This window comes from Quercus lobata, chromosome 1 (assembly GCF_001633185.2).
Source record: "Quercus lobata isolate SW786 chromosome 1, ValleyOak3.0 Primary Assembly, whole genome shotgun sequence".
Classification (NCBI taxonomy): Eukaryota; Viridiplantae; Streptophyta; class Magnoliopsida; order Fagales; family Fagaceae; genus Quercus; species Quercus lobata.
This window is the reverse complement of record NC_044904.1, coordinates 55,650,296-55,677,595: the sequence shown is the minus strand read 5'-3', so window position 1 is coordinate 55,677,595 and position 27,300 is coordinate 55,650,296. Positions and strand designations below refer to the sequence as shown.

General features: G+C 32.9%; 2 protein-coding genes across 4 annotated transcripts; both read left to right on the top strand.

Moving 5' to 3' along the window:
- The first annotated feature begins 1,264 nt into the window (after nt 1-1,264).
- Nucleotides 1,265-6,542, top strand: LOC115992944 (J domain-containing protein required for chloroplast accumulation response 1-like). Of its 2 annotated transcripts, XM_031117194.1 has the most exons (9): nt 1,267-2,018; nt 2,474-3,294; nt 3,371-3,789; nt 3,880-3,991; nt 4,469-4,536; nt 4,921-4,986; nt 5,072-5,149; nt 5,405-5,581; nt 6,143-6,542. In XM_031117194.1, the coding sequence occupies exons 1-9, from the start codon at nt 1,552-1,554 to the stop codon at nt 6,179-6,181; spliced, it is 2,247 nt and encodes a 748-aa protein (XP_030973054.1). In that variant the 5' UTR covers nt 1,267-1,551; the 3' UTR covers nt 6,182-6,542. The 2 variants fall into 2 exon arrangements, with proteins under 2 accessions (XP_030973061.1, XP_030973054.1); XM_031117201.1 differs by lacking the exon at nt 4,921-4,986 and having other exon boundaries at nt 1,265-2,018.
- A 14,985-nt stretch (nt 6,543-21,527) lies between these two features.
- Nucleotides 21,528-26,438, top strand: LOC115992930 (deSI-like protein At4g17486). Of its 2 annotated transcripts, none has more exons than XM_031117186.1 (4): nt 21,528-21,913; nt 24,048-24,305; nt 25,172-25,459; nt 25,933-26,438. In XM_031117186.1, the coding sequence occupies exons 2-4, from the start codon at nt 24,095-24,097 to the stop codon at nt 26,169-26,171; spliced, it is 738 nt and encodes a 245-aa protein (XP_030973046.1). In that variant the 5' UTR covers nt 21,528-21,913; nt 24,048-24,094; the 3' UTR covers nt 26,172-26,438. The 2 variants fall into 2 exon arrangements, with proteins under 2 accessions (XP_030973046.1, XP_030973039.1); XM_031117179.1 differs by having other exon boundaries at nt 21,530-21,913; nt 25,927-26,438.
- The last annotated feature ends 862 nt before the right edge of the window (nt 26,439-27,300 follow it).

Genomic DNA, 27,300 nt, shown 5'->3' with positions numbered 1-27,300 from the left:
CATCGCATTGAGCAGTAAATTCACAGATCTTAAGTATTTCTTATTTCAGTTTTTCATGTTAGAATTTGATAGAGCCAAATCAGATAGTGTTTATGTTAGATCCAATGGTAGGTTTTGTCATGACATATAATAGTACAATTTTTTTCGGTTGTTTTGTCATTTCCTTCTTCACTCCTTGGTCTTTGATGGAAAAATACTTATGTTTGATCCTAATTAATTTATTAATGATCCATCGTTGGCACTAAGACAGTAATAAGACTAGTTATTTTTGCCATATGTGGTCTTTTGTGTTTCGGTCATTTTGGATAGACAATAACAGCTACAAAGAACGGTAATTTGATCAAATTCCTTAATAACATCACATTGAATAATAACACCACCGAAGGTCTCTTGCTTGATGATGAGTTTAATATATGTATAAGTAATCGCTGGCTGTAAAACTAGACCATACCATTGGATCTTTATTTTTTATTTTTTTTTCCTGTCTAATATTTTTGGATTTTGAATGTACCACAGCCACACAATAACAGAAGCTATCTGCCCTATGCCTTTATTATAATAAGACTAGACATAAGCCAAAATTTCTCTTCATTATCTTCTTTAAAAGAAAAAAATTTTACAAAAAATGTGGCCCAAAGAGGGAGGAGGTTTGAATCAATACTATCTGCTTCCTTTAGTCTTGCTTTTTAGATTCTTGTGCCACCATAGTGTTACTCAATAAATTTGTCTTCCTTTATAAATACTTCATTTATTGCATTCCAATCTATATTTTCTAGCCCACAAATTTCAGGTATGACCCATATGCCTGAGGGAACTGTCCTGAAAACTGAAGGCAATGGCATATGGAAAATGCTTTCAAAACATGGATTGGAAACCATAGTACTTTTAGCCATCTTTTCTTTTTTTCAATTTATCCTGTCCAACAATCAGAAAGGGAACAAAAACAAACGAATGCTTGGGTTTTGTTATCATGATTTCACAAAATGACAGAGCTGTCACTGCTGAGTTGTATATAGACAAAAAACTTTAGTTGTATCTATGGCCCAAAGAGAAAGTCCATCCAAGTTGCATCACAAAAATTCCTTGTAATAACGGTCGCCAAGAGAATTATATTTAAAAAAACCTTGAAAAATATAAACCGAAAAAGAAAAGAGATGAAAATATAGGTCCACCATTCCAGAGGCCATTGCCTGGCTAATACGATATTACTTTGTCTTTGTAGTGTGGAATTTTCTTCTTATCCAAAAACTCACAAGATAGATTTTTCATTACACCTTGTGTGGCTTCAAATTCCACTAACTTAAACCTAACTCTGTCTTCTTTTGCATTTTCCTTGTCAACATTTTCCTCCTCATATTGTTCATACTTTTCATGACCAAAAGCTTTGGAAACTTTATTAGACTCACAACCTCAAAATCTCTCTTGCAACATATTCAGGAACTCATACACCTTGATTACCCTCTATAGTTCACAGCTCAACAGAGCTGCACTAAGATTTCCCGCCAATTATATATTTGAATTTTCTGCTAATTACATTGCTATCAACAAAAAATGGAGAGATTTTCACAAAGAGAGAGTGTTCTTTTGGGGTATAGTCCTCAAAGAGCATTCACAAACTCCAACTCTTCACCCGACAAAAACTCGGACTTAGACTTTAATGATGTGTTTGGCGGGCCACCAAGGCGGTCATCAATACAAGAGAAGCGGTATAATTTCAATGAAGCTAAGGATACCTATGGACGTAGTGGGGAAGATGAATCACATTCATGTCGTATTTCATGGCCTTGTCATGGTGAGAAGCCAGTGTTTGGGGAGGAAAATTTGAACAGAAGGCGATACCCGAGCGAGGATTTCTTCAATGACATTTTTCGAGGTGATGAATCTTTGACTTCTACTCCAAGGAAGCGTGACAGTGATGTTTTTTCTTCAGCCCCAGATTCGCGGGTTTTGAGCCCTGCTCGACCCCTGCCACCCAAAGCTGAGCCCTTTGGGAGTTCATCACTCCCTTCCCAATTCAGGTTTTGGTTTTACTACGAGGATTCTTTCAGTTATTTTTAGAAAATCTTAGGGATAAGATAGCAAAAAGGCATGAATTATGGTTAAAAATAGCTTCTTTCTTTTTATCAATTGTAGTTCTTTCCGTCATTCTTCCTAATGACCAAACAAAGGACTTATTAGTTTCATGAAATAGATATGTTGATTATCTGTAAGAGATCATGGAATGGGATCTTTATGTTCTCCCGAAATATTCTTTATTGCAGTAGTATGATCCACAGTTTGCACGACTTCAATTTCCTCCCACCCAGAATCTATGCTGATTTTCAATTGATATGTGATATGTCCATATGATTATGGCTATATTGAGTTGAGTTTCTTTCTTCAAGTATTGTTATACATAGTATATTTTCATAAATATTCTGATTTTTGTGCATGTTTTCCTGTGACTTACTACAAACTATTTTTGATTCCATAGCCTTCCTGCCAAATTGACCAAAGGGATGGACTTGCCGGTGTATGGTTCCACTCCTCTTAGTCCATCTAAATGCAAGGATGGTGCATCCAATGGAATTAGCTCTTCTTCTTTTTTGAGTTCGAATCTTTCTAGATTTTCAAGCCAATCAACCCAAAGCCAAGAAGAATTAAAAAATGGTATTCAATCATCTTATAGCCAAAGCCTTTTATCCCAGGAGATCATTCTTAACAATGAGGAGTCATCAAATTTGATTAAATCTGATAAAAAAGACACGGAAGGCAATATTAAAAAGGATTCAAAAATCTCTGAAGCTCCAACCGACAGCAGTCAATTCCATTTCTCAATATACAAATGGGCTTGCAAAGGAGTGCCATTGATGATTCCTTTTAGAGGGAGTAGTTCAAGATTAAAAGAACCTGTGAAAATGAAAAGATCCCTAAGCTTGAATGGACGGATAGAAATCGAGAGTAAGGTGAGGGAATCACCTTTAAAGTCCTATAAGATTGAACACAACAAAGAGGAAAATGACTCAGTTCTTGATACAAGCGCTCAAGATGGAGTAGAGCCATGCCAAAATGTTGCAGAACCAATTCTTCTTACAACTGAATTAGAAACCCTGAGCAGCCTTCATAGTGTTGTTGAAGATGTTAGTGCTGATACCATGATGCGTGATATAAGAGAAGAAATAAAACATCAATCTCTGTCCAAGATAGATTTGTGTGATAATGATGTGAAAGAAATTACTATCCTTACAAAGGAAGTTCACAAGCCTGAGTTGAAACCCCTACGTTCTCTACTATTTGATAACGACTATGAACAAGGTAATTGTGTTCTAGATCAACCGCATTGGTGCAAGTATATTGTCTCTCATACCACACCCATTTTCTTTTATTGCAGGCAATGAACGAATCACTCAAAGAGGCAAAGGTAAGGAAAGCACAATTAAAAGTGCAAAAAATCCCTTGGCACTTGTTGATGAAAGTAAAAATGTAAAGAAGCAAGATGGAAAAAGAACTACTCTGAATGATGTAGAAGTGGATAAAGCTAGTTTGCAAGATTCGCCTGTTTACTCAGGTGGAAATCTTGGGAGGAATAGAGTTAAGGGAAAGGTCAAAGAATTTGTTAAAATGTTCAACCAAGAAGCTCCTCCAAAACCCAATGACAATATTGACTCTCGAAGTCAGAGTTCTAGATGGAAGAAGAAAGGCTCTTATGGTGCAAGGAATGAAGTAAGTGTTAGCAGTACCAAAACTGGATTGGAAGTGAAAATTCCCAGGGTCCATGTGAGCAACACAGTCCCAGAAGCTTCTATCAAGGTAAATTTAATTTTTACTTGGCCAGGGTATTACAGAAAATTTTGTTGAAAGTGAAAGTGAAAATTTTAATATTTCTTATCATCTTCTCAGGCAGATGAACATCTGAAAGAGTTAGAGAGAGAACATTCTTCCATAAAAACCACCAATAATATATTTAGTGATGCCTCGTCGCAACTGAAGGATAACTCATCAGCAAGTACCGGTTAGTTTTCATAATCTTTATCAATGTAGTAGTGAGGCATAGCTAATACATCAAACAGGTCCAAGTTGAGAAATTATGAGGTACATGTATAAGAAATGCTTTCTCATAACATGGTGAGATGTCAGAGCCACATGTATTATTTGCAATGTCTTTTATCAGTAATTTAAGGCCAAATGGTAGAATGAGTTGGTTTGATGCATTAATCCAATTCCTTTCAAATACACTATTTTTGCTGAAAGTCTACTATATCATGCTTCCACATAGGTGTATAGTAAACATGTAAGCAGAACTGGCAGAGCAATGTGCAACATGAACTTTCTGGATTGTGCTCTCCAATTTATATATATACTTGGTGTCATTTGTGGTTTCTGTTTTTGAGCAGATCCATATTATTGGACTTTTTTTACATTGATTTAATTTGGGAACCAAGTACCTAATTCAAAAGATATATGTAACACATCCATATATTTTTGTCAGCATCAATTCCTAATGGCTCAATGGCTACAGTTGAAGACACAGACGATTCCTTCCCAGGGAACTTTCTCGTATGTGATTTTTCCATTCAAAAGTTTATTCATATCTTTTTAACTTTGGTAAACTTATAATGGTTTCCACATTAAGTATATATTGAATCTGTTCAATCTGTCTCCTTATCAAAAAATAGAAGAGAGAGAGACAAAGGGAGAATCTCTTCAATCAATCTTACATAGTAGTTAAATGATACAAACAATTTGATTAAAATTATGTGAATTCCCATGTCGATACCAGTCCACATATGCATCTTACCAAATTAATATAGTAAAAATTTAATATTAAGCATGCATATCTCAGGAAACAAGGAAAAAGCATAGCATATATTTTCTATTGGCACAAGCTAATTTTTTTTATTACATTTGCTGAGGAGCTAGTTTACTTGGGCTTGTTGACAGATAAAGGAATTAACCCAAGGCGAGAATGAACTGCCACAAAGTGACAATAATCACAAAGAAATCCAAGTAATGTAGAACAAGCACAGAAGAACCATATTGTTGCTATAAAATTTTTAAGGTGGCAATAATTGTATAATTTCATGTTAAGCAGGTTATTGATGCTAAAATACGACAGTGGTCCAATGGAAAGAAAGGAAATATACGCTCATTGCTATCAAATTTACAATATGTAAGTATAAATGGTTGTCATCCAACTGGCTTCTTGCTTTCTGTTTCTTCTCTGTCCTATCTGAAGTATCGAAAAAAAGCTCCTTTGCACTTTAACCTTGACTGTGACCAGGGAGATTTTTTTTTTTTGGTATGCTTCAAGTCATTTTTGTTCTGCCACTTATTAGAATATTTCTTACCGGCAAGTTTAATTCTCTTGATGTCCATGCTATGTAAAGCCTTAGACACTCAAACCTGATGCTGATCATACATGCAGGTTCTTTGGCCCGAGAGCGGGTGGAAGCCTGTACCTCTTGTTGATATAATTGAAGGAACTTCGGTCAAAAGAGCATATCAAAAAGCTTTACTCTGTCTACATCCAGATAAACTACAGCAGAAGGGTGCTGCTTCGCATCAAAAATACATTGCAGAAAAAGTTTTTGAGATTTTGCAGGTAAGTTACAGTCTTGTGGTATTTTTTCTCATACAAACTTCCTTTCCCCCATTCAAGGTTGGTATCTGATTATTTTTTACAGAACTGCCAATTGAAAATCTACTTCTGCCCATCTTACTCACTGGACCCTCAAAATATATTGAAGTGTGCTAGACCTCATTCAGATTTTACAAAACAATCTTACCCCTCCTTTGATCATTGATCCATGACCATCCATCCTTCATGTCTTTATTCTAATTGCAATGTATGAGTTTCTTGGAATTAGGTTCTTCATAGGAATTATCAAAATGCATCAATAATGATCATACTCACTGAAGCCAATTACTTAGTCAGTGTTGCACATTACACAAAGAGCAATGTGTTTCACTACACATTACTTAGTCACTGAAAGTTCTTTTATGTTCGTCGCTTATACAAGTAATACAACAACTAAGCATTAGTTCCAATTTTTTTGGTTATGTGTCCCTTCTAAACATCTAAAATTGCAAGACAAATTTTGTTTCTGTGTCATATCCATAGAATTGAGACAAATTACTGAGTGTGTCTTTTTTTTCAATTCAGGAGGCATGGACTCATTTCAACTCACTTGGTTCATTATGAGTTCTCAGTCCTCTATGGCAATAAGTCTGTCAATATGGACAAAGATCAGGTGCTCAGAATCAGGATGTCTCCACGATTAAATCCAAACCGTAATATAAATACTGTTTTGACCATGGATAGGTTGTATAAAATTGATGCCATAAGACATTTCAAATGCCATACTTTTCTTATACTCGTGTTTGAAGCACGTTGAAATTTCTATTTTATGGAACCAAAGTTTATAATAGATGGTATGATGTTACATGAGAGAATTTTATTTGTGCTGAAGACATTTTTTCTTTTGACCAAGTTGTGTTGAGGACTTTAGTGACTGCTGGATTGGACCTTTCTTTCTTTTAGCAAGTAGATTGGAGGTTGTATAGTTTGCTTTCTGATTTTGATTCTTTTATCTGGCTATTAGTTTTGATGACTACTAGTTGACAGGCATGCTTGAATGGGCTGGTACCCAAAATGATGTAATTTGCCGACTATGAGAATTTTTTTTTTTAGAGGGTTTATCCAATTATCCTTGTTAAAATTGGACAATTATTATATGTATCCATTGTATGTACCCAATATCATATGTTTGATGGGAATTGGGGAGGGTAAATTACACCGATCTCTTTGAGGTTTTCAGTTATTATACTCACCTTCCCTTAAATGCAAACTATTTACACTAAGATATCTTAGATAACTAAAAAAGTGTTAAATTTTTTTGAATTTTCTATTTTGCCGTTCACTTAACACTGTTACTATTTTGAATTCAGTATTTACAAAAATCTTTTTCTTTTTAAGCCTTTTTTTTCAATCATCAATGGAATGCCGGTGTAAATAGTTTGTATTTTAGGGGAGATGAGTGTTTTATTCCAAACTAACGCTCTTTTTGTTTCACTGGAAAACCTTCTATAAAGATAGTTTTCCACATTTTCCATTGTTTGGTAGCACAAAAAAAAAACCTGGTCAACAGAAAACTATCTTTGGTCAACAGAAAACCCTAATAAAAATAAGGCTTATTTTCTATAGGTTGTTTTCCAAATTTTTTTTTTGGAAAACAATCTCTCTCACGCATTGCATCTCCTATAAATATTATCTTCATCTATAGCTGTGAGAAACATAATTTTTTTGCGCTTTCTCTCTCTCATGGTAAGTTTTCTCACTTTTTCTCTATTCCCTTTACTTTTTCTCTCCTCACACCCTCATTGTCCCTAACTCTGATCTCTCCTCTTCCCATAGATCTTTCTCTCTAACTGTCTCTCTTCTCTCTTTTCTCCATGTTCCTCTTCCTCTCTATAACACAATTCTCTTATTAGATTTTTTTTTTTTTTTTCATTCACTGATCAGTCAATAGCTCTGACTTGCAAAGGAGAACAAATTTGCAATGGTAATTATTTCATTCCTCTCTACCAAAATCCTAAATCTTTGCTTTGAATTTCAAGCTCGATTTTCTTTTTTCTCTAAGAAATTTTCGATTTGATGGATTCTAGGCAGAAGTTACTTTTCTTTCGTACATAAAGTGCAAAAAAATAAAATAAAATAAAAAGAAGAAGAAGAAGAAAGAATGAATGAAGTAAAAGATGAAAATTTTAAACATAGTACCTATATTGCTCTAAATTGCTTTTACATGGGACAATCTTTATCATAGACTAATAATATTATTATATAATGAATGATAATTGTTTAGGAGAACTGCATTTATTAGCAAATACTTTTTTTGTTGGTAGATACTATGCAATGATGATATATTATATATTATATTATGTAAATACATAATTTAGAGTAATATTGAAGACTTGTGGTTGATCATATATAGTAGACAATTAGTATACCAAAAAAATAGTAGACAATTAAAAATTATTGTTATTTATACTTATTGAAAATGTATTCCCCTGTCAAATATATATATAGAAAAATGGTTGATATATGTGAGTGTGTGTATGTGTGTGTGTGTACATTACTGTCTCTATATATGAGCAAGATGAGTGGTAGAGATCATGAAAATTTGACAACTAATTAATTTTGATTGTATCTATTATCAAAATTTTAGTATGAAAACCAAATTCATTCTTGGTTTTTTTATTTATAATGATTATATCAGTTAGTTTACATAATATACATGTTTTAAATTATACAAGAAATATTTTTAAAAAATTGCATACCAAACACCAGAAAATATTCTCAAGCTCATTTTCAAGGTCGTTACCAAACACTGGAAAATGAGACAATTTTCTAGAAAATGCTCTTTGGAAAATGAACAATTTTCCAAAAAATATTAATATTGAAACAAACAAAGCGTAAGAGAAAATGTGAGTATAATAACAGAAAACCATGGCAGGTAAGTGAAAGGGTCTACAAACCTGTGGATCCAACATATACAAGATACTATCTCATCATAACCATGGTACAACAACATGGACAAGTAATTGAATTCCTAGGCTTGTACTCACCACTGGGTTGGTCAATTAGGATGAGAAATCAAAATCAATCTAAACCCAATCATGAGGCTCATAATTGGGCCAAAGGCAATGGCAATTTATTACCCAATTAATGTGCAAAAGTAGCCAAACTGAAAATTAATAAACTTCCTTTTTTTGACTTTCCAAATACTCCATTGTTGAGTAAATAGTGGAGTACTCCTAAGTGTCTACGACATTCAAATTTTCACTGGCCTAACATACCATACAATTTGGTCTGGACAGACCAAGCAAGCAATTGATGCACATTGGGCCCAAATTTGATTTGAATGTCACCTAAAAAGGATAAACAAAAAGTGAGGTACGGTTTTCTTGTTTCTCATCATCGTTTATTATTAATATATCATAGTATAATAGTAGCTCATCTTATCTTTGGCAGCTGGCATGACCAAACCGAAACATAATAATGAGAAATTTGCAGAGAGTGTGGGACTTAGGGGGCCTCTCGTTTTTTAAGGTTCATCACCATATTATTGTAGGTGTAGTTGTCCTAAAGTATTACATATGCAGATCTAGCTTACAATGTGGTCCATTCAATTATCTTCTTTGTGTATTTTTTGGGCGCCAAGTTCTTTTGTTCAAATTCATAATCATAACTCCGCCAATTTAAGATTGAAAGTGAAGCTTCTATGTATTGTATCCATCCACACTATTTTTCCATATTGTTATAGAATATAAGGTTTTTGAAATTGCAAGCATTCAACTAAACTAGCATCTAGAGTCATGGTCCAAAGTGGGTAGGGTCTTGATACAAGATATAGATCATGAGAATGACATATGAAATAGATTTGAGTTTGAATCTTCAGGGTAACAGTGTGACACTGATTCGGCTTGAGGATTATTGCCTCCCGTTGCCTAATACTATTGGTGCTTTAGGTGGGGTTGAGATTAGGTTATGATCAACTCACTTGAGGGAGTGCTTGGGACCCCCATCTTTGTTTAGACCCCTCCGGCATTGGTTTCTCAACTGCTAAGAAAATTATTATGATCACATACCCGCTCTTAGAAAGAATAGCTACGGCTAGTTGCCTCACTATTTTTATTGGACAGGGAAAAAAAAACATGGTACAAGTTCAACTAAAAGGAAAATAAGCCACTAAATCAAAATCATTAATCATATGGGTAGGATTTTGTACGAGCTTGAGGGAAATTTAACTCAATAATCCAATGAGTATCAATGGTAAAGACACTAAAAAAGTGTTTCATAATTTTTTTTTTTTTTCTTATATATACAAGATAGAAAAAAAAATGTGAAGTTCCCTCTTGAATACTTGAATCCTACCTCTTACTCCGCACACTTCACAAACACTTATACTTGTGGAGTAACTATCACATCAAATGTGTGTGGTGATAGTTTCATAATCTATTAAAGTAATAAGTTATGATTAATGTAACATCACTTTCATATTAACTCATTATATTTACTATTTTTATTATATATATATACCAATCACAACATATTATTTCAACAATTGTGAAATTTTTTGTATCACTAATTGTAATCAAAGGGCAATCCTAGACGCACAACAAATCCACCCCACCTTAAAACTAATTGTAATCAAAGGGCAATCCTAGACGCACAACAAATCCACCCCACCTTAAAACATGCCCAAACTCACAATAAGGTCATAACATTTTCCTTTTTTCTTTCCCCCCTAACTTAGATCGCACCAAAAGAAACTGTACATACATGATACATCACCTCCCAGAATTATTCACAAGGCTGACGGATACACAATCATACAAGAGCAAGGACAACGGCTTTGACATGCATTAGTGGTGAACAATGAAAATTGTTTTTTCTTTCTTTTTCTTTTTTCTTTTTTAATTTCTTGCCATGAGGCCCGTCCACAACTACAATACTCATTTAGTACTCCCACTGGCACCAAACTGGAATTGTACTAAAGGGACAAAAAATTATTCTGTAATTAGTTGCTAACCCGTGCGATGCACAGGAAAATTACTGAAAATGAAATCTAATAAATGTAAAGTAATTGTGCAAAATACCATTTAAAGTAAAAGACAAATATTAGCGAATGTCGTTATCTTTAGCTGTTTGTGTTACATCTAGAGTTTCATATCTAAATTACTACAATACTACTTATAGCAACTGAAGCTCACAATATAAGTATATTATATGAGGCCAAAACTTATATTATCTTCAAGCTCCCCTTAGCCTTAGAGAGTCCCTAACAAAATTTCTTTTGTATTGAATTTGATTTCAGAGGACTTATTCAAAATTATTTGAATTAAACCTCACAAATTAGAAAGAAAAAATAAATAACATTACAACATTGTAGCTGATTAATATACAAATAAACTACCAATTTAACATGATAAATCACTATTAGTAATTTAGAAAGCAAAAATTAACAAAATTAAAGTTGTTACCCATTTAATCTAAAACTTTTCATATTCTATAATTGTCAAACACCTATTAACAAATAACTATTGATATAAAATATTTAGTAATTACTTCAATACCGCAAGTTGTTCATGTTGTAAAAAAATTGAGAGAATAACATAGCAAGCATCCTAAACGCTTTCTTGCTTGGATCCTACAAAACAATATATATATATCAATGGAGACAAAATGTGCCATTAAATAGACAACCAATTACGATAGTGTCGGAGGCAAAGTATTAAAAAAAAAAAAACTGAAGAAGCAAGCGATTTGGCTAGCATACCAACTAGTTAATTTATATCAAAAGACATAAAAATCATACCATCAAATAAAATCCATAAGTAAATAAATAAATATGATACAATCAGATAAATAAAAGGTTTGTCAAGATGATCAAGTTTGGCAATGAAGAAGACGTAGCAGCTATTGATGAGAGTAATCTTTATCTTAAACTTGTGATAATGGTGAAGATGCAACAACTACTAATTATACAGATCTAGCATAATCTTATTTTGATTCAACTACAAAAAAGATGACAATAATTATCATAAAAAGATTATATCAAAAAACTGTCTTTTATGATATAGCCAAGAGTACAATCAAAGCTAATAGAAGGAATTTTAAATCAATTTCAATGATGAAGGAGGGATTCACTTAAATGAGGAGACCAAGAAAAAAGGAGAAGTATCATGTTCTAGGTATAGTATTGAGGGTTTGAGGCAAGGAGATCCTCTTTCTTCATACCTATTCATTCTAGGGCAGGAGGTTCTTTCAAGAATGCTAGATAAGGAACTTTGCTCCAAAAACATCAGCTGTGTCAAGGCAAGTGTTAGAGGTCCCGTTGTGACGCATGTTATGTACGCAGATGATATTGTCCTCTTCTCAAAAGCCACAAGAAATGATGCAGAAATCTTGACGAAATGCCTTGACAGGTATTGTGAATGGTCTGGTCAAAGTATAAATAGAAGTAAATCTGGAATATTTTTTTCCAAACATACCTGTTCGTCAAATAGAAGAGCCATAAAGCACCAATTCCAAATGAGGAACCTCAAAAAGGAAGCTATATACTTAGGAGCACCCCTGTTCCTATCTAGATCCCCATCTAAGGATTTCAAATTCCTTCAAGAGAAGCTCGAAGTTAAGCTGTCAGGATGGAGAAGCCGTTGTCTCTCCTGGGCAGGCAGGTGTACCCTTATTAATTCAGTTGCCCAAGCTTTACCAAACTATACTCTCTCCTCTTTTAATATCCCTGAGAAAACCTGTGATAAGCTTGATTCCTTAATTAGGAGGTTTTGGTGGAAACCAAAGGAAAGAGAAGGTAGATTTTTAGCTTGGAAGGCTTGGGAGGTACTGTGTCGTCCTAAATGTGCAGGCGGTCTCAACTTCAAGAAAACCAGGGAAATGAACTCAGCCCTCCTTGCTAAACTAGCATGGATGGTTTGTTCAGGTGAGAGAAGCATTTGTATGGAGCTTCTCCGTGCAAAGTACAAAGTTAGCAATGACTGGCTCCGAGCTGAACCACCCAAAACAGCTTCACCTACATGGAGAGCAATTGAGCGTGCCAAAAAACTTGTTGAAAAAGGAGCATGTTATCAGTTTGGTGATGGCAAAACAATTAATGTCTGGACAGATCCGTGGGTCCCTTGGATAGAGGGTTTCAAGCCTCAACCCAGAGTGAACACATTCACTCAACACCCTCTAAAAGCATTTCAGCTGATCGATCAACGCTCTAATTCCTGGAACTTTAGTATGATCTCCGATTTGTTCTCTACTGAGTCAGCCAAAGCTATTTTAGCTATCCCAATCCCTTATAATCCCAGGCAAGACAAGCTCATTTGGGTGCCAGATTCTAAGGGTAGGTTCTCCGTCAAATCTGTTCATGATCAGTCCTTCAAACCCTCTATTAGTATTAACCCCCAGAACAACCACTGGAAGAAGCTGTGGAAAGCAAGGCTGCCTGAGAGACTAAAGATGTTGTTATGGAGGATTGGAGTAGACGCCCTCCCTACAAAGGTGACTCTAAACCGAAAGCTTATTCATATTGATCCTACATGCATCTTATGTAACTCTGAAGATGAAACTTGTGTACACCTCTTCTTCGAATGTCCATTTTCTAGAGCTCTTTGGGATTTAGCTTGCTGGGGTGTTAGATTTACTGGCTCCTCCTTCGTTTCTAATGAGGACATTGTTAAGCTCATTATATCTCCCCCAAGCTCTCCACTCCCAGCTCATGATCAATGGACAATTTCGCTTAGAATGGCGATCATTATTGATGAGATCTGGAGGACAAGGAACCTGATCCAATTCCAAGAAGGTAATGCCGACATTCACAAGTCGAAGCAGATTGTGCTTTCAAGATTTGTAGAGCTATCTAAGACCTTCTCTGTCTTGATTACTACCCCTTCTGTGCAACCCAGTTCTGTGTGGACCCCTCCCCCACAAGGCGGGATCAAGCTCAACGTAGACGCCGCTCTGAACAACTCCAAATCTGCTTTAGCTGTAGTTGCAAGGAATTACTCCGGTGAGATTCAGTTTATTTGGGGCTCTAGTTATCATCTTTGTGCACCATCTCAGGCAGAAGCAGTGGCCATTTTGTGGGCAGTCCAACTTGCAATACAAGAACATTGGAAGTCTATCATTATTGAAGGGGATGCACAAGTGTGCTTCAATTCTCTTTCATCACCTGACTTCGCTCCTGACTGGAACATTAGCACCTCTGTTAGTAACATTTTTAGTTTACTGCCTTATTTTGTTTCTTGCAAATTTAGATGGGTTAGGAGGAACAACAATTCAGCAGCACATACAGCTGCTAGATTTGCACTCACTTCCCCCCATCCGTTTTGTTTCAATAAAAGTAATCTTCCCCGTTCTCTTGAGTCGGTTTGTAAGGGGGATTGCTCACCATGTTCTTAGTTTGTTTAATGCCATTGAAGTTTAGCAAAAAAAAAAAAGGTATAGTATTGAATTTTAAACTCTATAATTCAATTCGCTATCTACTAAAATACCTTAGCAAATTGAATTTCTATAGGCACAGATTACATCATTCAATTGAATTTCTATAGGCACGGATACTACTAAAACACTATCACACATATTACACAATATAAACCAATAATGTTACCGTCTCAAACATTAAAATAAAATAAAATAAAATAACCAAATCAATTTTAAACATAGAAACAAACAATTATATATCAGTATAAATACCCAACTTAAATATATAAAAACTCATATATGACCCACAACACAAAAGAGGTAGTAACAAAATTATAAAAAATAAATAAATTAAAAAAAAAACAGCAATAAAAAAGAACAACATTATTAATCTAATCCTTACATTGAACTATTATGCAGACAGCCACAAGAATAAAGGTCAAGAGCAACTGGGATTTAAAGATACCTAAACTGAATCATCCAGCTTTTCAGTATTAATATGGTGTGAGGAGAGGAAGAGACGAAGGAGTTAGAAAGCCAAAGTCTGGTGTTAGGAAGTTAAAGGGTTGTCGTTTGAGATTGTAACTGTGGAACATAAAGGGTTGCTTTTTAAAATTGTAACCATGGAATACAAAGAGTTGCCATCTAAAATTATAATCGTGGAATACAAAGGGTTGAGAATTATTTTCTTTTTATTAGTATTTTTAAATTTAAGAAAACTAATTTTTAATTGTATGACAAATTCAAGAAAAATAATAGTAATGACATGGCAACTTATATGGCTCAATTTGAGTGTAGCAACATTAAATGTTATGCTTCAGTTTTTGATAATATATAGATTCGGAGTACAATTCCTCCCTCTTGTGTAGGGAACTTCTAAAAAGATATGCACAATACAGCTTAGCTTCTTTCTATGAGAAAATGATAAAATTTATAGACTAATTTTTTTTTAATTGTTTACATATGAGATTATAGTACTCCAGTAAACAAAAACTGATTTAAGTAATGAACTCAAATAAGAATGAATAAAAACATGTAAAAGCAACTATTAAGTAAAAAATTGTGAAATTTTGTTTGTATGTAGTAAAAATAGATGAATGATTTGATTTCACAGTCAATTCATATATTCATAATTCAATTACGGTCAAATACTACAATGAGCCCCATGGGGTCCCAATTACTGTGAGACGCAGTTGTCTCCATGTGATCGTAGCCTACAAGACACAGCATGGGAAAAGTTCGGACCTTTTATGTGACATGTTAATCGTTTTCACCATACCATTCGGAAAAAAATATTGTCCTTTAGTTGCGGCCCCACCGAATGTATTTGCTGTTCTTTTACACGTTAACATCGAATATTAGGTCCTTCGTGGTCGTGTCTGGTTCCTAAACCGTAATACTGGTTATAGAGTCGACTACTGAGTCTGAGACCTAAGGTAATAAAGGTCTCTCTACTAATAGCTAGGCAGTACTCAGTAGTCTGTTTTTAATTATTGTTTATATTTCCATTTATTAATTTGAGATGAGATAAAATAAAATAAAAAATCATAAAAATTAACGAGGAGTTTAATATCAAGTGGTTGGTTTAGGTAGTTCAACTAATAAAATTTTTGATGATGAAATAAGAGATCTAAGATTATGTTTATACAAAAATCGGTTGATATATTGCTTAATTATCTTTTTTTTTTTTTTGGAATAACTGTAATGTAATTATATATATATATATATATATATAGATTTCAATTGTGAGATAATTTTGTGCCATGTGTTCACTTAAGGTTTTTTTTAATATCTGTGCAAAGTGAATTAATGAATACAAAATACTAAGAGTTCAATATTAATGAACTATAAAAATAAAAATAAAAACAAAACCAATCATGTATCTATTAGCAAAAATCATCACACATGTTCTATCTTATTCAAAATTGGAATAAAAATAATCGTAAGTAGTATTCAACTTAGACATGATTTTTAACATGTATAAAAAATATATATATAAAGTCAAAATTGATAGGAAATCTAATTGGGTTCCAAATTAGATTTGAATTTTGAGCTAATTTTGTGTTATGTGTCCACTTAAGTTTTTTTAATCTTTGTGAAAAATGAGTTAATGAATGCAAAGAACTAAAAGTTGTTATTGTTGTTGTTGTTGTTGTTGTTGTTGTTGTTGTTTTTTTTGTTTTTTTTTTTGTTTTTTTTTTTGAGAAGGTCTAAGAATCTAATATTAATGAACTATAAAAAATAAATAAAAAACAAAGTCAATCATATATCTACCCACAAAAATCACTATACAACAAAAATCATCACATGTTCTATCTTATTAAAATTAGAATAAAAATAATCATAAGTAGTATTAAACTTAGGCATGATTTTTAACATGTATCAAATTACAATTATTTTTTCCTAATAATTTGAAAAATTATGTATATTTTTATGATAAAAAAAATTGTTTATTTTTAAATGCATCCATACATATGCATTGAATACAAGCTAGTATGTTATCAAGAGAACGTTATCCTTATCCCTAATCTTGACATCCAAAATTTACAAATTACCTAGTATTTTTTTATAATCATTTATAAACACCAATAATTTTGTATTGCCATATGTTGAAATTGTTCTTTCCATCAAAATTCTCTACCTCGTATATAACAATAACATTAAAAATTATAGTCCTAATTGAAGAAATTTTGTAAGGGACTCACGATACACCTTTCTTCCTAATAATTAAATCCACAAACCAATTAGCAAATTTTCAATAAATAAATAAATAAATAAAAATGTTTAGGTAGCAAATTTTGGTTATGGTACCAGTTAATATTGGGAGATAACATTTTGGGAAGACTCCAGTTGCAGAAAAATGCATTTTATATCAAATGATACATTGTGCAAACATAAGTAAATAATTACCTACTAACACATGTCCTTAAGACCTTAGTTTATTAGTGGGATAGTTGTTTTTTCACACATGTTTTTCATTTATTGAATTTTGATATGACTGACATGGTATTATTTAATACCATCTCCACTTGGAGGGTTAATATAACATATGACAACATTACTTAACCCAAAAGCTTAAGTCGATGGATTTGGTTCGAGTATATTATATTAACCACTCATTAATATTATTATTAAGGCAGAATTTAGCTACAAAATTAATTGTAACTCAAAACTACAATCTTACTCAATAAAATAAACATTGCTACATATTTTGAAAATCTAACCATTGCATTACATTTTCTTTACGCTCTTAATACACGTTAAATTTTGCGTCAATCAAATATTATTTACTATATGACTTATAAACTTATATTTTATGCATAATTTTAAACTACAAAAACTTACAATTTAAACAATTTATTGATAACATAGCTATTGATCTTTAGTTTTATAAAAAATTTGTAAGCATGGAGGATATAAAAAGAAGATGTAATCTAATGGTAGATTTGTCAAAAATTACCTCTAATATAAAAAAATATATATTTAGTAAGGTTACAACCAATTTTGTAACTAAACTTTATCCTTATTATTATTCAATTTAATATGATACCACTTAGCTAACAATATCAATATTTCAATAATACCTCTTTTTTATTTTTTAAATGTACTTATCAAGTTTTACAACAGTATATATGTATAAATACTTTTTAAATGTACTTATCAAGTTTTACAACAGTATATATGTATAAATATTTTTTATGCCCTGGTCAACACCGATCTCTTTATCATCAACAGTATTGAGTCTTGATTTTGTTAGGATTAGTGCCCTTAAATCCTATTGTATGATGCTATGTATGATATTATGTGTGACATTATGTATGACATGATATATGACTTAATATTGTAATTAATAAATTTGTTTTATTATTATCTGAAATAATGGTAACATGAATATTTGGACATTATCATATAGTCCATGAGATGTATAGTATGTGATTTATGTGAAAAGTCACAGAAAATATAAATTACAAGTTCTTTGTAAACTCAGAATTTAGTTCGTAGTCGGTGATGAAATTGGGCGTTTCATCTGCGAAGACTATAACGTATCAACTAAGATGATTTGTCTTGATCATGGAAGTGATGACTTCTAGTTGATATGTTGATATGTTTTAAGAGTTAAAACATATGAACTGGACCGCTGTGAGATTTATTATTCTTGTAAAGACTGTCAATTGAATAATAAATCTCACGACTTATATTTGCATGAACTCTTAATCCTGAGAGAATAATGGACTTGATCATGAAGTGTAGGTTGCTTTGATATATCAGGGATGAGATCTAAAATAACGGTCAAAACCTCATTATATTGGGCAGCCACATTTAGTATTGATGGAACATATATTCTCAAGATAGAATTCATAGTCTCTTAACGGAGATATAAAATATTCCCTTGAGATAAGTTTAATGAGTTTAGTTATTCAGAGAGTTAGGCCTAACCACTTTAGTAAGAAATTACTAAAGTATATATTTATGAAATTGGATTTCATAAATATATGGTGAATAACTTAAAGGATTAAACCGGGTACTGAAGGACTAAGATGTAGTAATTTACAAAATGACAGTCTACATTAATGACTTTGTATTACTATGAATATTTTATGAAGGGGTTGCATGAACAATAAAGTCTTGGGATATAATTTATAGATAAGGCTTAGAGTGCAACTATATTTATATAGTGGTATTAAATATAGTTAATGGTAACTTTGGACTTGTCAAGAGTTGACGGAAAAGCCCAAGGCCCATTGGAGCTAGTGTCTTATTGGTCCCTTTTGGTCCCACTCCAAGCCACACACTTAAGCCCAATTGGAAATGCCCAAAAGGTCAGCCCAATTAGATAATTGGTTAGATACAAAGGGAAAAACGTACAGAATTTTGTGTATGAGAAACATCATTATGAAATGGTGTAGGTGAGTGTATGTCACTTTAATATTCATCCTTTGTAACCAATTGAGAGTCCACACTTCTTGGGCGTTAGTGGAATTGGAGTGAAGATTAAAAGTATTCCCAAGTGCTTCGATCTTAGTTTTTGAAATTCACCACTTCAAGGTATGCTCTCTTATACTTGAATTCTTAAATTTACATAGTGCATGTTATAGATTGAGAATGAAGTAGATCTGTTTAACTTTCCGCTGCGTATATGCATATTTCCAACAGATTTCTCATGATACTAACACATATACTTAAGTCATTTTGTGTGTGTGTGATGTGTCTATATATATGAGAAATAAATATGTTTCTTTTATATTTTTTCCTCAAAAAAGATGTTTCTTTTATATTCAAAATCTGTCAGATTTTAGGTGAACTTAAATGCGGGTTGATAGTTGATACATGATACATTATAGTTGGGACTGCATTGTTCAGAAAATGCACGTGGGACACAAATTCCTTCCACATCTGCTCAATGAAACTTATGCTGAACTTTCCTGAAATATATCTTCTCTGTTTTGTGCCAATCTTCTTTTCTTGGATGTCACTTTGACTGATATTGATGTATGTACAGCCTATGGATCATGATGGATCTAAGTAATGAATTCTATGCATATATGAAAGAAATTAAAGGTTGTATAATTTCTGTGATGGAATTGGAGGGAAATATATATTTACCCAGCGGATCGCAAAAGTTAATGAAAACAGAAAATTAATGCTAAATAAAACAGACTCTTAACATTTTTAGAAAGATTTTGTTAATGAATGTCTTACAACTACAAGCATTGGTTAGTGAACTATTTTAAAGAGCTTTTATGGAGAAAGAAAAAAAAACTATTTTTTATAATTATTTATATTTCTCATAAAAGTTGTATAAGAATTTTTCTAAAATAATTTATTAACAAATGTCAAAAGAACATCAATTAATTGGATTTTTATAAAATAAGAAATAGAAAACTCATTTGTGTTGTGTCTTTTGAAGGAGGTGGTGTGTGGAATTTCTGGTGCATATATTCTCCCTCTCATATGAGGGTGGACCCCACAAGTATGGGATCCACTCTTATGAGAGAGAGAGGCTTGTGGGATCTACTCTCATGTGAGAGAGAAGATGTATGCACCAAAAACAGAATATATTTTCTCCTTTCGAAGGCTGTAGACATGTATAATAGAACTGAGGATTCATATGAATCTCTTTCCCATGCCATAAATGCTAGCACCAGAGTGTAATTTTGATGTGAGCTGGACCAGTGTGGCTTTTCCCAGCTCATTCTTTTACACTGATGTACAGTGATTAATTTTAATGTGATTGTGTTATATTATTGCTTATATGTGCTATTAAAGCTCAGAGCATGAGGAATTTTCTCGACAAGCATTTTAGGAATTGATCCTCATTAATTTTTCACTTTCTCATAGCTTCAAGCCTTCAATGAGCATTATTACACCTAAATATTTAGGAACTTTATTATATATAAACAAGCAGCATACATAATGAGACACATGCTAACTATTTTAAAAGAAAGAGATTATATCCTATGCAATGCATTCCATAAAATTTACTTAGATTCATGCATTTATATCAAAACGTAAAATCAACGTACATCTCACGGTCGAGATCTAAAAATATTAAGATTAACCACTCTACGTACGCATATGAATCATGGTGAATGTATTTCTAATATTTCTTTTGGGTTAGAATACACATTACACCCTTTAAATTTGGGCCCCTTGTAGATCTAGAATTTCAAATTTTGCAATTTACAACCTCAATTTTCAAAAAAATGATGTTGTGTTTGACAAGGGTGGCGCCACCTTTAGGGACCACCCTGACCTGAAATTATTATTTTTATATATATAATTTTAAAAATTTTTATTTGTCTACCTTTCAAAAAAATTTTGAGAACACTCCCAGTTTTTCTTATGCCAATAAAATTAAATTTTGCTTCATAATTTGTTCTATATTTAGTGGATGAATGATTGTTTGGTTGTATACATTGAAAGAGATGTAACTTGTAGTATTGATAATGAGACTATTTCAAAATATGAAAACTCGTAAAAGGTAATTGTAAACTTTATGTATTTGTGTGTTTTTTTATTATTGTTGTCAGCATATGAATTTCTCCTTTTGTTAGATTATATAATTTATGCTTATTAAGAAATACATTGAGAAAAATTTGTGAAGCCACCACCAGTGTTTGAGTGAATTAATGATAATAAAATATTATAGTTGTGAAGGTAAGTTGTAAAAGTGTAAAAGTTCCATGTGTAAATTGTAAGCATATATATATATATATATATATTTTTTTTTTTGTATTTGGGTTTGGGTTTGGGTGCTACAGGTGCATTTCAAAAAGTGCAAGAACTTTGGATTCTAAAGAATATGATTCCAAACTTTCAATAGAAGTATTAAGTATACTATCAAAAAGGAAAAGACATATCCCATCAAAAAAAAAAGAAAAAAAAAAAAGACATAAAGAAGAATATGATTACACAATCCAATCAGGTGGCTAATTAAGTAATTAATTAAGAATTAAGACCCACATAGAAACGTGATGGGTGAGCTCAAAATAAATACAATGAGATTGTCTTACATGATAACAATTAACAACAGACTATAACATTATGATTATACTTCGACAGTACTTCCTTATATCTGAAACTAAAACTAAAAAAACCAAACTAAATTAACCAAAACTATCCCAAACTTTGTCGCTGAATGTATAGGAGTGAAAACAATGAGAGAGAGAGAGAGAGAGAGAGAGAGAGAGTTGGTCTTAACTTCCAAGTCTGGGCTTAGTTAGATAGCCCTTCTTTTTTTTTTTTTAACTTTTGTTCCTTTGTTTTTTGTTGAGTCAGAATTCAGGAATGAGTGTGTGTTTTCTTTGAGGAAGACCAGACCAAAGGCCTTGCCTTTTGCAGATGATACTACTGCTCTGAAATATATTGCAAGCAAATTTTGAAATGCTAAAGAAGTCTCTTTTCTTGGGCTCCAAAGTGTAATGCACATCCTCTCTGAAATCTGTGAGTCTCTTTGTTTCCTTCAATAATAAATGCTGTCTTTTTCTTTTCTTCAACTTCTTGTCTTCTGGGTTGGTCTTGCATACACATTGTTTGGACTTCTTTTGCGTCTTTGTTTATCAAAAACTTCATATTGGGGCCTTTTGGTTGCTGAGAAAGTTTGGAGAAAAGATATGGGAACTGTGGATTCTTGTAATGGTTTGGCATTAGTAAGTGGCTGTTGTAATATGCCAAATTCTCTCATCTTTTCCTTTGTTTTCTCAGTAATTAAAATGAAAATTTCTGTTTCTTGTTATTGAGTTTCAACATCTACAATTATCATTCTTATATCTCTGATCTGTAACTCTGAAGGTGAGGTTGAACATTTTGCTTTTTCCTACTATATTTTTTGCTTTATTGTTTAATTTAGTCAACTAGATCTGGAATAATTCTTTCTCTGTTCTACAGCTAACCCTTTTTTCTAAATTACAAAATAAAAATGTTCCTTGTACTTTTTGAAATTAATGCTGCAATTCCGGTTTACTAGGATGAAATTGGTCATTTCAGCACTTACCGTGAAAATGCTGTAGCTGTGCTTGAAGTTGTAATTATGTTATAAATTGTTGGTGAACAAATCTTCTCTTTTCCATTAGGAAGATTGGGTCTTTTAATGAAATTATCAGTAGTATGGATATGAAGTTTTAATTTCTGATAAGATATCTGCTATTACAGATCATGTAACATTATGCTTTGCAATGAGAGATCAGTTTCTTTCCTAGTCATGATGACATCTACCTAAAACACATGAGCCAAGTTCCTGAACTGTTAGGGTTCATTTGAAGTACACATTATTGAATTAATTTGTTGCCATATGTGTTGTGGTTTAAACTTGTAAACATTTTATTTGCCAACTCCAAAGTTGAATAAGAAGTTGTTTAGGTCTTGAATTGACTTACCATTTTTTCTCCCTCAGGATGTTATGATTGTCCTTGAAGAAACTGATCTGTAACTAATTCTTTACAAGCAAAGTCAACTTCTTTGATGCTGATAGTTGCTATGTGTTGATAAGTCTACAGAATTTCTATTTTTTATTTCAATCTCCTGAAGAGAAGCTTAAACTACAATATTATTGCTTTTGAATGGTTCCCTCTCTGAATATAAAATTAAAAAGAAACCCTTACTTGGTATTGTGAGCTAAACACCCACATTGAAAATAGAATCAAAGTTTGGACAGTCTGGACATGGCATTATGTATTGTTATCCTTTAATTAATGTCAATTTGACAGTTAGAGATTGTAAATGACCAATTAAGCTGAAGTTGAAAAGGATGTCTTAAGATGTAGTAGGTCAGTTGAGAAAGATTCAGAATCCTGGGAGCCAAGATGCTTTGATTATGTTGCTCCAATTTGCTAGTTGATAACTTAACTTTAAGGGTAAACAATGATAAAAACTGGGCTTAAGAAATATGTCCATCAAGCAACTATTGAAGAGGACTAACACCATAGTAAAACTTTTGAATTTTTTAGAATCCCAAATCTTGGAGTGTTGCTTTCCAAATCTTGCAAAATCTTCAAAATCAACTGGTTTGTTGTCCTGATCAAGTTTTGAAGGCACAAAGATTCACTTCTAATTCAACTTTACACTTTAACTACTCTTCCTCATTATTTTAGTGGCTTGCACTCCTCTATTGATTTCTGGAATTAAGCATTGTTAGGTTCTTCTACTTCTTTTTTTCTTTTCTTTTTTTACCTGTTGTTCCCTTCCTCTTTCTTTTCCATGTATATTTTTTAGTATTAGTTTTCTTCAAATAAGAAAAATGACCTACAAGAATATTTTCAGCATGTAGGATTTATTCCATAACACCTTTTTAAGATGACTTTGAACTGAAACATAACATGTAATGAAGAGTTGATTACCTTCACGAAATGTAATTTCCTTGAGCTACATTAATGGATGTAAATTATGAGAAAGAAGGTCATGTTATCTTGAGTTGTATAAAGAAAACGATTTAGTTGTTTTAGAATTGTTGAACTGCAGAAGAGTAAATCATAGCTTGTATATCCAATAACTGTTCTCCATTACCCCTTTCTTTAAATGTTTTCCTTTGCTTTCTTTTTTCTTTGATTTTTGTTAATTGATGCTTTTGTATTTGCCACAGGTTGGAGACAGGTGTCAACTAATTTCTTATTTTACCATTGAGGAAACATGAAGTTTAGATCAAAGAAAGGATGGAAATCCATTATGCCTATTCGTTTGAAAAGCAAATCAGCCACCCGTTTTTGTGTGTTTCCTAAGATGAAGTCAACTAGCTATGGTCCAGGCAACACACCAGTCTATCTCAATGTATACGACTTGACTCCCATGAATGGCTATGTCTATTGGGCAGGCTTTGGTATCTTTCACTCTGGTGTGGAAGGTAAGCATAGTTGTTTTTATGGATAATTTTAACACCTGCCAGACTTATAGTGTCTTCAATTAAAATGAATCATAGTTGGAATTATTCCTGGATTAAGCGTGATGCAATGCTTAGCTGTCTTTATTTACTTTTCTCTCCTAGCTATCTGTCTATGCTAGCTGTGGTCAAATCAGTGGTACTATTATTGGAGGGATAGATTGTCAGTCTACATGTGCTTCTTACATTAAAACATTATGAGACAGTATCTGTTTTTAAATTTGTTGCAGGGGGTGGGGAAGGGAGTGAGGATTTGACTCCTTGCTGTTTTAAATTAATTAAGTGGTACATTCTCAATTCAGAAAATGGGAAAGTAAGATATTTTCATATTAACATGAGACGCATGCATGCACACGCACTCGGACACATGATGTGAAAAAAAAGAAAAGAAGAAGAAGTAAGAAGAAATTAACTTAATTTTTTGGTCCATTTTGCTTTTCATTGAACTAGAGATGTCAACGCAATAACTCATCGGGGAAAAAAAACTTTGGAAAACCAATAGGTAGAACCATTCTCTCTTTTTATTATGAAAGTCAAACATTATAGGGAGTGGAGGAAAAAAAGAAAAGAAAAGAAAAAGGCTGAGGTATCATAATTGATAATAAACATGCATCTTGGGTTGTAGCTCTCACTCCCATAATGCGGTGGTTTCTGACTGCCCTTCACTTAATGCAATGAGATAGGGATGCAAATTTATTATGGGCAGTACTTGTGATTGAACAGCAGAGTAGCAATTAGGTATTAAAGCCTGTGGCATATAAAAGCTATACTTCACTTTTGGTTATCAAATGAAATCCAAATTTTCTGATATTCCCAATTACACTGTACAGTTCATGGTTTAGAATATGCATTTGGAGCTCATGACTACCCATCAAGTGGTGTTTTTGAGGTTGAACCTCGGCAATGCCCAGGCTTCAAGTTCAGGAAGTCGATTTTTATTGGGACTACAAGCTTGGACCCTATTCAGGTGAGAGAGTTCATGGAGCGCCAATCAGCAAGCTATAATGGTGATACATATCACTTAATTGCCAAGAACTGCAATCATTTCTGCAAGGATGTATGTTACAAGCTGACTGGAAAATCAATTCCAAAATGGGTAAATCGACTGGCAAAAATAGGTACTCTTCGCTTTTCCCATAACATACCACATTGATATAGCTATTGATTTTTCATATTGCTTGCACAGAAATTCATAACAAATTTTATTTTTGACCCCTTTTAGATGTTTTGTCCCTAAGCAGTTCTGCCACAAACTAATTAAGAGGTTATAGACTGTCATAAAAGAACCTTTTATGTTTTATAATAATTAGAAGCCTTAATGAAAGATTTTACCAGCTATCATAGCCTCCTATGACTTTGCTATTTAAGCCTTGAGAATTGCGGACATATTCCAAATCAATGTGACTTTAACTGTTGTTGAATTTCCAACATGATGGTAACCTCTATATTAAAATTTACTCAATATTTTGCTGGGACAACTTCTTTAAGTTGTTAGTTGCTTGAGATTGGCCTTTTCTTTTCCTAAGGTGATAACCCATTATGTTTTTGTAATTCTATTTAATCAGCTTCATTTACTTTGTGGTAGGTTCAGTATGCAACTGCATACTTCCCAAAGCCCTCAAGATCTCTGCTGTGAGGCATGACCCTAGTTACCAACTGTATGATAGTGAGAAGAAGAGGCTACGAAGTGCCTTCAGTTGCCTGTCTTCTATCTCAATGAGGCAAAAGCAATTGTCTACGTCTTCATTGTTTCTACAATCACCCTTGAAAGGCTGCTTACCACCATGGGAATTGAGAAGGTCTAACAATGGTTCCTTGAAAGAAAGATGAGAAATCGCTCAGAGGGTATGCTATCTAAGGATCTTTTTAGTGCAGTGACCAACTTCATTAGCTTGTTAAGGGAAAAAATTGTTTTGTGTGCCAGCACTTGAAGGCTTGCGATCCCTTAATTTCTTTTGACTTAAGTTTGAGGAGTGATGCTTGTCATCGATGTAACACTATGCTATCAAAGAAGATACTAATCGATTCCTCCACACAGAATATCAAAGCATTGCCCTTCTGTAGCTGTAAATTGCAATTCTCAACCTTGTTTAGCAAGTATTTGTCGTCCTTAGCCTGCTAAATTTTACTATAGGGTGTGTGAATTCTACTTAATTCAATTGGTAAAATCTCTTATGATCAAATAAGGGACATTGATCAAATATTGTCTATACAAATAAATAAATAAATTAAATAAAAAAATAATCTCATAGTTATTTTGGCGCTTAATAATAAAAGAACTTTATGGACTAGAAGTCACCATGAGCTTTCAATTCTATCATATTTATCCATAAAACTAATCATTTGTTATCTATTTTCAACAGAAAATGTCTTATCTGGTTAACTTGTCAACTGTCATCTTTGATGCAGTGTGGCCATAATCTATATATATATATATATATATATATATATATATATATAAAACCGAAGCCTTTGCTGGCACCACAATTTTTCACGTCAGCACAATATTAAAAAAAAAAAAAAAAAATTATAACTCCTCAAAACCCTAGCAACCTTACCCCTCTCTCAAGTTAAGAAATATAAAGCCACGGTTTCTGCAAACTCTCTCTCTCTCTCTAGACATAGGAAGCCCTAAAGCATTCAAGATCTACAAAACCCTAGCAACCTTACCCCTCTCTCAAGATAAGAAATATAAAGTCATGGTTTCTGCAAACTCTCTCTCTCCAGACGTAGGAAGCCCTAAAGCATTTAAGATCTACAGTGTGCGGTATAGATTTTAGCTTATAAAGTTCAGCTTTTGTAATGTTAGTTTTGTTTATATATTAATTAATATATAGTACTTTGTTCACCATTGAATACTCATATAATCAATTTCCAATTCAATGTTCAAGAATTAAACCAAAATTCTAACTGCGCTATCATAAAATATTATTATTAGTATGAATTTTATGGAGTTGTG